Below are 14,820 nucleotides of genomic sequence, written 5' to 3' on the forward strand. Positions count from 1 at the left end.
AGGAAGGGTTGTAAAAGAACACATGCAAAGGGAACTACTCATCTGCAATCGACTTATACATGGTGAAAAACACATGCAAAGCACCTAAAAAAATTGTGCTAGTTTTCATGTAAGCTCTCTCTCACTCACCCCCAGTCTCCCCCCCCCCCCCCCCCCCCCAAAGTAGTGGTAACAAGGAGACAACCAAGCCACTCACTGCCATGGTAAACCAGCCAACCAGCCATTAACTGTTACCCTAATGACCAAGCCTTGAAGAATTTAACCACTTCTTCCATCAATTCTTTAACTGCCTCTCATTGTGCTCAGATGTGAGGGATTTCATACCCAAGGTCTCAGCCTCCAATCTCCTCAAAGTGAAAGCAGTGGTCTACTGCTCACCCAACTTGTGTTATATCCTAGTCCACCCCCATGCTGCTTCTGTCCCCACTTTTGTTCCATGAATTTTACCCATGTGGATGAAACAGGTGCAAGATATTTCCCATGCAACCACTCATCACCTGTTAGTAGAGTCCAGTCACTGGCTTTTTGAAACTGACCAAAGGTAAGACAGCATCTGAGTGCAATGACATCACATACACTGTCACTAACTACAAACTTTACCACTTGGTGTGCAGCATGATCACAGCCACAATTCTGACTTCAACATTAGATTTAATATGTATGCAGGGACAGGAAAAATTCATGAAAATGACAGAAGTATACTAATACCAATATTTATAACTGATAATTACTCAATGCTGAAACTGCAATTTGTCTTCTAATCTTCTCAAGTCTAAGTTTCCCATATAATCTTAAACTTGCAGTTCATTTCCCATGTAATGAACTTTGATATGACTATGAAAATAACACAGAATTTGGCCAAAAACACCAGGTTTGGCAAAAAATACCAGTAAATTTGAGGAAAAAGTAATGGCAACTTTGTCAAGAAAAATAAGAGCGAACTCTGGAGGCAGGAAAAGAGCCAATTTACGTACAAAATTAACATAGAATATCGCACAACAGAAACACTGAAATAGCAAAAAATACTGAATAGGGTGAAAATATAATGATGAATTAAGGAGGGAAAAGAGAAAGAAAGAGAGAGAGAGAGAGAGAGAAGAAAAGGAAAAGGAGAAAACGCAAAGAAAATAGTGATTTTGGTGAATGAGTACTACAAAATTTGGTAAAAGAATTACAAAACATTTGGCAAAAAAAAAGGGGTCATCGAATTTGGCAAACAAATTACAGTGTACCTGGCAAAAACAACACTGACTTTTTGCAGAAAATGTGGTAAAAGACACCCAACTTGGCAAATAAACATGCCAAATTTTAGTAAAAAAAAATAACAACCAATTTGTTAGAAATAACAATGAATCCGGCAAAAAATAACACCGAATGTGGTGAAAAATAGCACTGGATTTGGCCATACAATAAAATGATCCCCCCCCCCCCCCCCCCCTCACACAAACACACATGGATGCACATGTGAACTGTGTTTCCATTGCATCTAGGCCTCCAGTGCATCCACCATTCTTGCAAACCGTTTGGCTTCTACCTCTGTTGATGCCCACCCTCAGCTGCTCCCTTGTCACAACATTGTCCTGGTTGTTGATCTTTTTCTCTTCTGTAAATTAAGTTTCCACTTTATTTCTTCCACTCATTCTCTCTTGCATTCTCCACTCCCTCAGTAAGATGAGGGTTCTCATGATTGAACCTCGTGTTGCTTTTATGTGAGGGTACAGAAATTTTGGAATTTTGGTTGGGAAGATTCCCATGAATATCTTCTCTGATTTGGAATTTCTGTACTATCAGCATTAAATATGAATGACTGAACATTCTATATCGAAACTTTTAAATAATATGATCTACCATCTAATAAGTTTTAGATTTTGTTAATGATTTATTACGTAACATGTATTAGATTAAGTATATGCTTGTCTTTCATAACATCTGTCCGATGGGCTTTGTGCAGTGGTGTGAACACAGTGACAGATGCTCTGAAGCCAGCAAAGGTGTAGTGGAGAGATCCCAACACTGTATGTTGTTCCGCAGAACACTTCAGGCAAAGGCCTTCCTTGGAAAAGTGTTAAGGATGTTATATAAAGAAGGAATGTCAAATGGATAAGAGTGAAAGTCAGTCGTCTGAGATCCCTGAAGTTGAGGATGTCTTTGTATTTAAATGAGGCAATAAATTTGTTTGCTATATTCATGTCCTTGGCTATTCATTGAAGTATGCTTGAGTAACACAAGAATGTCTGCATTTTAAAGAATAAAATGGAGAAATGTTCTGCAGGACCAGGAGACATGTAATATCCTGCTTAACCCCCACAATTCCCAATGGAAGCCAGTTGTCTACCACATGTGTTTACCCTTACAGGTGCTTCAATTCTTTCCTGTTCCTCCACACCAATCCAGACAGCCACTCAACGAATTTGTGTTTATGGGAGAAGGGATGGAGGTTCCTACAATCTAATTAAATTATTTGTTAGTTAGCACTTCATACTTTGGAGCTTAGTTCTACCAATCAGAGATATTAAGTGTCATCCATGAACCACCCTGTCATTGCCTATGCACCGCAATGAAGTGCCAGTTCACTTGTAGTGTTTCAATAGCATTGTGTATATGCTGCTCAGAAGCCATTTAACCTGTTAAGTGGGTAGTTTGCGCGCGCGCACGTCTTCCACAGTGGGTAATATATGCCAGTGCGCCTGTTCGAGGTGGTGCTGCGCACTGTTCTCACGTTTTCCTTCGCGTTTTCATTGTTGAATTTAAATTGATATTGTATATCTAAAAACAAAGATGATGTGACTTACCGAAGGAAAGCGCTGGCAGTGATATTGGGTGGAAATGAATAAAATATATTGCATAAGTTAACAAAACTGTATTTTCACAATATTACATATCGTTTTCAGTGTGAAACATTTTAAAACAAGGTGTTGCACACAAGGAAACTTCGCATTCTGCGCACCAGTAAGAAGTCTCTTTGCGAAGGCCTTTTCTCGTACACACCACACACCTCCTTGTTGGTCTTTTCTTCGTTGTGGGCGGCAGAAGGTCTGGAAAACGCCTGGTTGTAAGGCGTGTTGCTTTTGGTGTTCGAGGTGGGCATCCTACTGATGTCCCTTGATGTGGTGAAGATATGGTCAACTGTTCACCAAGACTAATCAGGAAGCTCATTCTACTTTGTTCGCCACCATGCTTCTTGTACAGAATGTATGCATTGTAGCATGCAATGTCCAACAAGTGGCAGAGAAGCTTCTGATAGTATTTTTTCAGCCTGCTTCTGGCCATCTGGTAGCTTTGTAACTGAGAATCGCACCTATCCACCCCCTCCCATATTCTTGTTGTAGTCAGCGACAACTTGAGGCTTTTGAACGATTCCCTTCTTCGAGTTTACATTTACAAATGTATCGTCATGGAAGGTGCTGACCATAACAACGTCTCTTTTGTCTTTCCATTTCATTACCATCTGCTTGCCTTTGTACCCTGTTATGTACTCCCCTTCTTCAGTTTTTCCTTTTTTACGAAGTCAGGGAACCCCTTCCTGTCTCGCCACATTGTGCCGACAACATCAGCGTTATTGCTGGTTAGTTTGTCCACCAAATCTGCACTGGTGTATCAGTTGTCAATATAAATACAGTGGCCTTTCCCGAGTAGATCGTGTGCAAGCTCCAAAACAATTCGAGAGGTTATGTTTTCGTCTGGATAGTGGCTACCATAATTAGTGTCCTTTCCAGTGTAAACAATAAAGTCCCATACATACCTGGAACTGCTTTCACAGAGTTCATACAATTTGATGCCAAATCTGGTACGCTTTGATGGAATATATTGCTTCCATCCAATCCGTCCTTTCCAGAGCAACGACGATTCGTCAACGGTAATGTTCCTTTCTGGCATGTTCACTGATCTGAATTTACGCCGCAGATGCTCCATAATGGGGTGAATTTTGAATAGTTTTCTGCTGATAGTGCCTAGTGGATCATATGAGGTATTGTCAGCAAAGTGGAGGAATTTCAATAAAAGATGAAACCGCTTTTCACTCATCACTTTCCTGAAGAAAGGCGTGTCAACTGATTCCCTCTTTGAAAAGTACATTTTGTGGTCTGGTTTGTGAAGAATTCCTTGAAGTACAAGCATTCCAATAAGTGTTTTTACCTCGTCACGTGTAGTATTCTGCAAACTGTGAACCCTGGAGCGTGCTGCTAAATTGGGATGAGAAGCTATGAACTGTTCTGCATATAAGTTCATCTGTTCAGCTATCATTGTGCACAAAGCATCATCCACAAAACACATAAAACAACTCATCACATCGTTTTGTTTGAGAGACACAACTGTACCACTATTACCACTGAACAAATATTGAATACGAACTGAACTAGCATGCACAAATTCACTAGGTACCGTCTGCTGCAGTAGTGTCTCATTGTCAGATGTTTCTGAATCGAAGTTACTTTCACTAGCCTCAACATCTGTATCTTGAAAACTTTCAGAACTGTCACTGAATTTATCATCACTTTCTAAAAGCAGCTTCTCAGTCTCCAAATCTGATAAACGACTTCTTTTCGCCATTGCAAAAGATCACTCACTAATGCTGCGGTAAACACAGACGAAAAAGGCGCGCTTTTGCGGCTGCTTCACAAGACGCATTTTCACAACGCGCACTCGGGTGGACAATGTTATAACTAGCCTAGAACACGCTGTGTTGCGCGACAAGAGCTGCCATCTAGTGGATGAAGTTCAACTAATACCACAGTGTCAACGGCAGGCCGATAACTCGTCATTTCCAATAGCTACTAGCCACAGAACGCAGTGGACGGATATATCCACCGAACCCACAATGCAATAGCAGAGCATGGACGGATATATCCATCATGCCCACTTAAAAGGTTAACTGTCACCAGTGCAGCAGGCAAAAATAACAGTTTTAATCAGACTGTAAGAAAAGAGTGAAAACTGGTGTAATTTTCAATGCTACTATGTGTGTATGCGTCACCCATCAATCAGCTGCATGTGAGTAATTTTCTTTTTCAGTTGTTGTTACCAGATACGATAATATATATGACATTTCAAAAGTTTAAGCATAAAAAAGGGAGAGAGAGGAGGAGGGGGAAAGGGAGGATGGAACGAGGGGAGAGGGTGAGGAATGAGAAAGAAAGAAAGAAAGAAAGAAAGAAAGAAAGAGAGAGAGAGAGGGGGGGGGGGGGGGAGAGAGGGGGGGGGGGGGGAGAGAGGGGGGGGGAGAGAGGGGGAGGGAGAGAGAGAGAGAGAGAGAGAGAGAGAGAGCTACCTTCAAATATCCACACCAATTCTTTTATTGCAGTCCCACTTTCATCCCACATTTCCCATTTTCACTGTGCATGTATATTGTGGCCACTGTTAAACAGTTTACAAAATCTGTTAAAATGAACCATTTTGCTTCCAGGACAGCTGCTTTGACACAGCGCTGCAGGGCTTACTGTTTAATCTCAGAAAGCAATGTAACGAGAAATTGGGATCCTGATCTCACAAATGGGCAAGCGGTTGATCCACTATTATATCCCTATTTTTGCTTCACTGCTGCTGTCAGAAATGATTTTAACATCCCGCTGTGCACTATTCTACGCCATTACATAACCATTACCTAACTGTTACATAACTGTGGTTTGTTTCAGATCTAATCAAAAATAAGTAAAGATGGTGCATAGGCAAAATTTTCTGACTGTGCTCATATTGCAGCAAGAATGTGAGTATGGCAATCACCTACGGTGGTACAGATATGGTGGAGATGGGAAAAGAGGAGACACATGACTATGGATGTGAAAATAATAAAAAGACTGCTCAAGAATTTCTTGCATGTGTGTTCGGTTATTGAACAGGATGTTGGGCCCACAAAGACAGTTATCACTGAATAAGCTGAAGCCAATGCTGCTGTGGCATTTGTGCAAACGTCCTCAGAAGTTCCTGAGACAACACAGAGAATCCAGTTTATCATGTCCGCCCCGGTAGCTGAGTTGTCAGCGTGACAGACTGTCAATCCTAAGGGCCCGGGTTCGATTCCCGGCTGGGTCGGAGATTTTCTCCGCTCAGGGACTGGGTGTTGTGTTGTCCTAATCATCATCATTTCATCCCCATCGACGCGCAGGTCGCCGAAGTGGCGTCAAATCGAAAGACCTGCACCAGGCGAACGGTCTACCCGACGGGAGGCCCTAGCCACACGACATTTCCATTTTTCCAGTTTATCATAAGGTTGACCCTAACGGATAATGAAGGATACTTCCAAAGCTGTGACTAGGGAGGAGCACAAGCATGTATCGAATGATACGTTGCAGCCATCTATCAGGAATGTTGCAGACCATCTACAACGGTGTGCTACTAATGCTGGTGCCTCTGTTGAAATATGAAATGGCAGGGGTCGTAGTATATGGTAGAACCGAAATTACCCACATAACACGCTTTGTCACGTATTTATAATGAAAAAAAGAGACATAATAGTGGATAAGTTTGATTGTGCAATTAAATCGCTGATCATGAACTGTTAAACAAGTGTATTCAATGAATGGAACTGTGTGCAACATACAATACAAGAAAACTAGACATACTTTGAGTAAAGACTTCGATGTCTAAAATGACAAAAACAGTATTTGGTATGTGCAACTGAAAGATACATATGGCGCAACAGATAAAACATGGAAAATAAAAGTTTGTTCAAACAGTTTTGCCTCAAAATGGAATTGTACATTTGTATGACACCAAACATAAGCTATGTGCTATGTGATCAAAAGTATCTGGACACCTGGCTGAAAAGGACTTACAAGTCAGTCGCACCCTCCATCGGTAATGCTGGAATTCCATATGGTGTTGGCCCACTCTTAGCCTTGATAACAGCTTCCATTCTCATAGGCATATGTTCAATAAGGTGCTGGAAGATTTCTTGGGGAATGGCAGCCCATCCTTCATGGAGTGCTGCACTGAGGAGAGGTACTGATGACGGACGTGAGGCTTGGCATGAAGTTGGCATTCCCAAACATCCCAAAGGTGTTTTAGATGCAGTCGCCATCCCCAAATTGCTCTTCAACAGTGGAAAGCAATAAGGTACTTAAAACGTCAATGCAGGCCTGTGCCGTGATAGTGCCATACAAAACAACAAGGGGTGCAAGCCCCCTCCATGAAAAACATGACCACACCATAACACCAACGCCTCCAAATTTTACTGTTGGCACTACATGTGCTGGCAGATGACGCTCACCAGGCATTCGCCATACCCACACCCTGCCATTGGATCGCCACATTATGTATCATGATTTATCACTCCACACAACATTTTTCCACTGTTCAATTGTCCAATGTTTACACTCCTTACACCAAGCGAGGCACTGTTTGGCATTTACCGGCGTGATGTTTGGCTTATGAGCAGCTGCTCGACCATGAAATCCAAGTTTTCTCATTCCCACCGAACTGTCATAGTACTTGCAGTGGATCCTGATGCAGCTTGGAATTCTTGTGTGACAGTCTGAATAGATGTCTGCCTATTACACATTACGACCTCCTTCAACCGTCGGTGGTTTCTGTCAGTCCACAGATGAGGTCGGCCTGAACGCTTTTGTGCTGTACTTGTCCCATCCCTTTTCCACTTCACTATCGCATCAGAAACAATGGACCTGGAGATGTTTAGGAGTGTGGAAATCTTGCATACAGACGTATGACACAAGCGACACCCAATCACCTGCGCACATTCAAAGTCCGGGAGTTCCACAGAGCGCCCCATTCTGCTCTGTCACGGTGTCGAATGACTAGAGGCCGCTGATACTGGAGTACCTGGCAGTAGGTGGCAGCACAGTGCATCTAATATGAAAAACTTATGTTATTGGGGGTGTCTGCATACTTTTGATCACATAGTGCGTATAGAATTTACATAATTCATACGTGTTTCTAACTAGATCATCAGTTTTAATGTGTGCAGATACAGGTGCAGCTTATCAAACCCTTTCCTACAGCTATTCTGTATATTTACACAACCAGAAAGCTTACCTGTGGTTACCAGAAAACTTCTTGGCTCTTATACAAGTCAACTCAAGTATTACTTCACTTGCAAGAATGTAGAATTTGGAAACCCCGCCCATCTGAGACCCCCCCCTCCCACTCCCCCTGTACATACAGGCTGTTCAACCAAATGAAATGAATGCTATTTATGACCGTATCTTACCTGAACTGGAATTGCTCTCCAAGCTCTTCTGCATTCCTTGGAGTGATATCAAATATTCCTGATATAGGAAATGGGTGCCCTCCATATGCATACTCTGAAGAAATATGAATAACAAAAATAATTCTTCTGAAATACACAAAACCAGCAAACAAAATAAAATAACAACAATCTTGTTCTTTCACTGCAGAAAATAAAGAAATGTAACAAGAAAGACATCAGGGATATTAGCAACCTTGATAAAGAGAAATGGACAATCCAAAAATTTATTGAAAGCAAGGATTATATGACTTTTCTGCCACACAGGTGTCTTTACTCAATGTCAGTTTGCATCTACTTTCCTGTAGAAAAGATTTGAAACTTTTGATGTCATATATATACATATTATAAATTTAAGTCTCCCACGAGTTTTTCTGTCTGTATATGAAGACTAATCTCGGGAACTACTGTTGGGATTCTGATAACAGTTTTTACTAACAAAAAGACTGATTAATGAGCAAGGTTTACCTATATATGGCAGATAAGTGATCCTGCAATATATACTTAGTGATATTAGTGTGAAGCCGGGGAGGCCATTAGCATGAAATAAAGATGGCTACAATTAAAGAAATAAACTGGATAAATTTTGGAATTCCACAAAGGACTGTGGTATTCCAACCATTAAGAGGGCAAGATGAAGATTCTGCCTACATACATTATAGTGATAATTATGCCTTCCAGTCTGTTCTGGAAGTTCTCAGCATCCATCTTCTCATTGCTCACTCTAAAGCCCTCAGTTTTTTAATGGTTTTCACATTAAAGCTACACCTACCACCACTGCCAGTCAAAACTGGTAGCGCACAGATCGTAAACTTTATATTTCAGACGCAAGTGAAACTTAAGTTTTTATAACTCTATTACCCAAGCTAGTAATTCATATTCATTACTCAATTTTATAATTTTGTTTGTGATCTGCAAATGATCCATCGTGATACATTCAGTTACGAAGCCTGCAAATTTGTTTGCTGGATAAAAAGCAAACTTTCTTGGAAGTTGGTGGTAATTTTCCTGCATATTTTCTACAGTATGGAAAAATATCTGACAGTTGTTTAACTGTTTATGCTGTATGATCCATCAGTGAGAACAAGAACAATTACAGAATTCCCCCGTTTTGGGGAACTGACTTCCGCTGCAGACTTTCTGTAAACAGTTTCGCAAGTTCCTTAAGATCTACGAATTTTCTTTTTGTAGTTAGTTACTACGTTGTCCACCATCAAGATGAGTAAAATAGTCAGGATAAATTCCTGCTATGTTTTCTGAGTAGTGTTACTGGTTACAATTGTTTGTGTAATCAAATTTAAATATTTCTCACATTTTCTTGAAGAAATTTCTGAATAGTGCTGTTTGGTTCAGAATAGTCTATTACTTTCTCACTGCCATTTGCCTAGACTCTTTCCCACTTGCTTTCTTGTGAAATAACGTATTAAGACAAATACTTAGCTTTTCTCAATAAATTTTACTAATGATTTCCCCCGCCTTTCCTCTGATGCTCACAAACAAATTTTTCCACTGATGACGTGCTCTTTCATTTTGTCCTACTGTAATGCCGAAGTCTTCTGTTATCACCTTGTAGCAGGGATTTGCTGCCATTGTCAATTTCAATAACTCTTTGTAGATACCTTTAAGCCTCCTAAAAAATGTAAGCACATTGGTGGATACACTGGAATGAGTAAACAACAAGTGTTAATATTCTGTCTGAGATTCCTTTAATATCTAATATTGCTTTTCAATTTTGTGATTGATAATAAAGGCTACAGCCAATTTTTTTCCCTGCTCTGTTCCTAACTCAAACCCTGAACAGGGTCTGTTCTTCCCACAGTGATGGCTATGTATGGAATACATTTCACAAGAGATAAAAAAATGCATCTCTTTTTAAATAAAATAATTTTGAGTATGGGGCTGAATTGCAAGAAAACACTAAAACGATTATACCATCAACATTTTAACCATCCTTACAGTGGTCCTCTCTGGGGTGACTAACTGCTAGATTCTGCTAATGATCTTCCCTGTATTCAGTCTTATTTCGAGTGTCAGATTGAAACACCAATACACTATACCACTGATGCAATTATTATTATTATTGTTATTAGTGTTTGTTCTCAAATGCATGTATTCCTTTCACTTAATGTTATTAACAAGTATATTTCTTTTATAATTAAAAAACTAAACATAAGAATTGTGATTTGACTTATTTGTGCATAGGGAATTGAAAGTTAGAATTGAAATGATTAGGAAAGGTGGAGGGAAGCTCCCGATGTTTGGGAGGTGTTAAGTGCACCAAAGGAACAGGCATGAGAGTACTACGTTAGTGTGCTAAGAGTACTACAGTCAGTAAGCAACTAGCAGCTGAAGTGTGAACAACCAGGGTTCAAGTCTCTGTCACTTTCTGCTGCTCAAGGTCGAAGAAAGAAACAGACTTTAAAATAGCATTCACAAAAATGCAACAACATTCTGAAAAAAAAAAAAAAATAAATAAATAAATAAATAAATAAATCTCACATTTCATTCCTTCTCCAAGAGGAGAGAGTGGGTGCATGTAGAACTCTGTTCTTTTGAGCCTTGTGAAAGCTGGCACTGGGGAAGGAGGCTCCCAATTAGGCTACAAACACAGAGAAGCTGTCTTCCCTCCCAGAATGTGATGATGTATTTGCCACAGAACTGAACAACAGATGCTAAAACCACAACCTTCCAGGTTTGAAGGAGCAGTAGCAATATGTCACTCAAATGAATTGTATGCCACTTTCCCTTCCAGCAAGTGGATTTCATTAGTGGTCAGGTCTGCCTGGTTCATTTATTCTCGTCAAATGCACACTGTGTGTGTTTGTGCATTTTAAGAAGTGATGGATAAACTTTTTTTAAGGAAGAAAAAGGAACAAAGTCCTAGTCCCAATGAAACAAAATATGGAAATACAAAAGAAACAAAACCTGATACTAAAATAGGCATACCAAATAAACAATTAGTGGAAAAGTGGTAAATGTTACGTAAGTGGTGCAAAGTGCCATGTTCAAGAGAAATTCTGTTATTTGTGTGTAGTTTGTGCAAGAGCAGGAAAAAGAAGAACTGTTCAGTGTCATCAACAGGTAAGCTGCAGCATTAATTACCATTCACAACAAATGTGAGAACTTACCAGTTTAAATAGTTTTTTTTTAATGTAGATAGCAATACAAATGATGAATATAAAATCATTCTCTATATATCCAACTCAAATTAGGTTTCCCTGGAAAAAAAGTCAGAAACAGAAGTATGACTTCAAACAGCCAAGACTGCTATTGTACAGCCTATGTCATGATGACTGGTTTCAGCAAACTACGTTGCCATCACAGGATCTTCTGAATCTTCATTCTGCTAATGTACGAACATGAGCTTGTATAATCAGTGCAATACGTATGGTGTTTTATGTATTAATTATTTTATGCTTGACTTGCTGATATACTGTAGTTTTCTTGTTCATAAAATATCGTTCTGTGATGCCTGATATGAAATAAGATGCATTTGATCAAGATTCAGTGAAATGTAGCGCAGAAGACCCGTCAATGACAACGAAGTTTGCTGAAACTGGTCATCACAATGAAAGCTGCACAATAGCGAACTTAGATGTTGGAAGCTGTACATCTATTTCTGCATTAATCTACATCACCCCCTAGCTTGATAATACGTCTAAATTATTTCCGCATAAATAAATAATTTGAATTCTATATATTACATCATACTCTAGTTACAACTTCTAAGCTACATACAAGTAAATCTGTGAACACTAAAGGTTCTTTATTTTTCTTTTATATCTAAGATATTGTGTTGTCAAAGCTGATACATTAAGGAGGTCTGAAATCTCGGCAGACCATGACACTTCAGTTCGAGAGTCGTTAGAGGCACTAAATTTTGTCAAAGCCGTAGCTGCATTCTGTAAAAAGTGTAGTAGCCACTATGAAAGTCATCTACACAGTAAAGAGGGAAAATATTGCTACAAGAAAGTTTTCTATGTTAAAAGAACTATGCAGAGACTTAGGCTGTCCTCCTTTGACCACATTAACGTCCAGTGGCAATGCAAATTATGAAAGTTATGACAGTATTCACAATATGAAAGATACAATGTGTAAAATTATTACTGATGATATTTTATCAAAAATAAAGTCAGCCTGGTGGCATTCAATCATGAATGGACGAGTCTACTGCCATTACCCAAACAGAAACTCATGCAAAAACAGTGAAGAAGGGGAATATATACACATACACTACCTAACACTGTGTCTGCTTGGTGTGCTGCGAGAGATATATATCCATGTGTTCTTGGAATTTTGGATAGATGTGGCACTGATAAGAGCAAATGCTCCTCAACTGCTACTGATGGTGCATCTGTTATGACAGGAGTTCGATGTGGAGTGGCAACTCTTTTTAAAAACAATTACCCCCCATACATTATCTGTGCACTGTGTGCCCCACTGATTAGCTCTAGCAGTCAGTCAAGCAGCTGAATACCGGTTGGAGCTTGTTAAGTTTGAAGATGATATAAACAGAGTTTATAGCTATTTTGAACGGTCACGACTTTTGCCATTTGCTGGCTCTCATTGGGGAGACAGTAAATTCACAATATGTAATTTAGAGTTCTTTGGTACATGTGCTGCAAAAAGGTAATAAAAGCTGTTGGCTTACTAAAAAATGCAAAGTGTCTAAATTTTTGTAAATAATGACTTTTACGAAAAATGCCATGTTTCTTGTTAATATATTGTGTCTGATTTTTCAAAAATCGAATTTAGATCCTGAGAGCATGAAAATGTTCATGAACTTGTGCATACAAGAAACCTGGTCCAAATTACAGTCCTTTACTTGATAAAATACCTCCACAATTTCAAGAAAGTGAGTTCGAGTTCTGTGGAAACATAATACAAGATTCACTGCAGCACGGAAGTGTTCTTCAGTACACAATTTGCAAATTCTTACACAACTTTCTTATAAATTTAAATGAGAGACTAGGGGATTTAGATAAGATTGAAGTGTTTGATACATTGTATCCCAAAAACTACAGGAATGAAGAGTATGGTAAATGCAAATTGCAGATATATATGTACTAATCAATTCTGTCATATCTGTAAACTGAAATGATCTATTTTTGGAGCAGGCATAGTTTAAGAGAGAGTTGGATAATAGATACATGGAATGAATTTCAAAGAGCTAATAGTGTTCATTTATGTTACTGAGTGAACAATTCTCTCTTCCATATTGAATTATAGAATATGCCACTAAAATTCCCATGCACACAGTAAAATGTGAGTGATAGTTGCAAAAACAATACAAAAACAGATATCAGAAATCGTATTTCTGCAGAAAGAGTTACTCCACTTCTGATGATCAAACTGAAGAGCCATCTCGACATAACTTTGATTTTTAAAAAGAATTCAGTGCGTGGTGCAGGCATAAAAGCGAACTTATTACAATGTGGTAGGACATAGGATGTGTGGATTTAGATGGGTAAAAGTTAATTAAAAATAATAGTAATAATTTAGCAGATTACTGTTAGCTTCAATTCAATATGCGCATATTTGATTTTTTAAATCCTGATTACAATTTAAAAAAAACTTTCTACTAGCAGAATTTTGCACAAACGTAAATTTTTATTTGTGTATTTTTGTGACATTATTTTATCTTATTTTCTGGCTTAAACCATAAACACTTATAAGATAAACTGTTTGAATTGCTCTTTCATTTGATGTTTTATTTATAATTGTAAGTGGATTGTAATAAACACTACAAAGTCTTAAAACCCTGATATTCATTTTGAAACATTCAGTACAATGATAAATAGAATTAAAAACAATATGATGTTTATGATAAACACCTGTAAGTTGATAAAAGGAGTTTAAACAAAAATGTAAGATCAAAAGCATTAAGAGGTCTTACAAGTTTTCTAAACGAAAACAAACTGACAATGGTTTTAGGAAGGAGCAAATAGAAATTAAAACAAAACTGACTGTACTACAACAAACAATAAAGAAACTGTGCAGGATGTGACCAATTGCAAGAGATCATAGACTCAAAAGTACAGGCCAAAAGTAGATACAAAGCTAGAAACAAACAGATCCTTTAGGCAGGAAATCTGAAAGGTCTCTTACAGAAATTTGTATAAGAACAGAGGTATACCCGATTAAGTTAAGCAGTAAATTCAAAATATTTATTCAGCCCTAGCACTCGACTGGCAGGGCAGACCCGACCGCACAAATATTGCAATAGATTTGTATGTCGTGGGTCACCCAACACAAACTTCAATTCGTTACAACTCTTATGTCAGGGCTTGCACCACTGTACTCCTTGCGAAGCATTTGTCAAATGAAAACTGCTATTATTTCTAGTTCACTCCAAAGGTGGTGACCTGAACTGTAACAACAAAAATGGCGATTTATGTGATAATCCTACAGCAATATTGGAGATATTGGATGAAAGTATGAGTGATACAAGTGATTTGAGTAATGACAATAGTAATTATAGTTCATGAAACAGTGACAGTGAAGGCAAAATACAGAAATTTGATAGAGATGAATACACACAGTCTACAAGTAGCAGTGACACTGATGACCAGCATGCTTCTGATGGGTGGTGAAAATACAGAAATCAATCAGACTTCACAAAA

The 14,820-nt window shown here is 38.8% G+C and overlaps 1 protein-coding gene across 2 annotated transcripts in view; it reads right to left on the reverse strand.

Moving 5' to 3' along the window:
- LOC124595379 (deubiquitinase DESI2) overlaps positions 1-14,820 on the reverse strand; it is a 124,605-nt gene that overhangs the window by 9,802 nt on the left and 99,983 nt on the right. For both annotated transcript variants that reach the window (XM_047134097.1, XM_047134096.1), the window contains exon 4: positions 8,162-8,255. In XM_047134097.1, the coding sequence (XP_046990053.1) occupies positions 8,162-8,255 (94 nt within the window). The remainder of the gene's footprint in view (positions 1-8,161; positions 8,256-14,820) is intronic.

This window comes from Schistocerca americana, chromosome 2, assembly GCF_021461395.2.
Source record: "Schistocerca americana isolate TAMUIC-IGC-003095 chromosome 2, iqSchAmer2.1, whole genome shotgun sequence".
Lineage (NCBI taxonomy): Eukaryota > Metazoa > Arthropoda > Insecta > Orthoptera > Acrididae > Schistocerca > Schistocerca americana.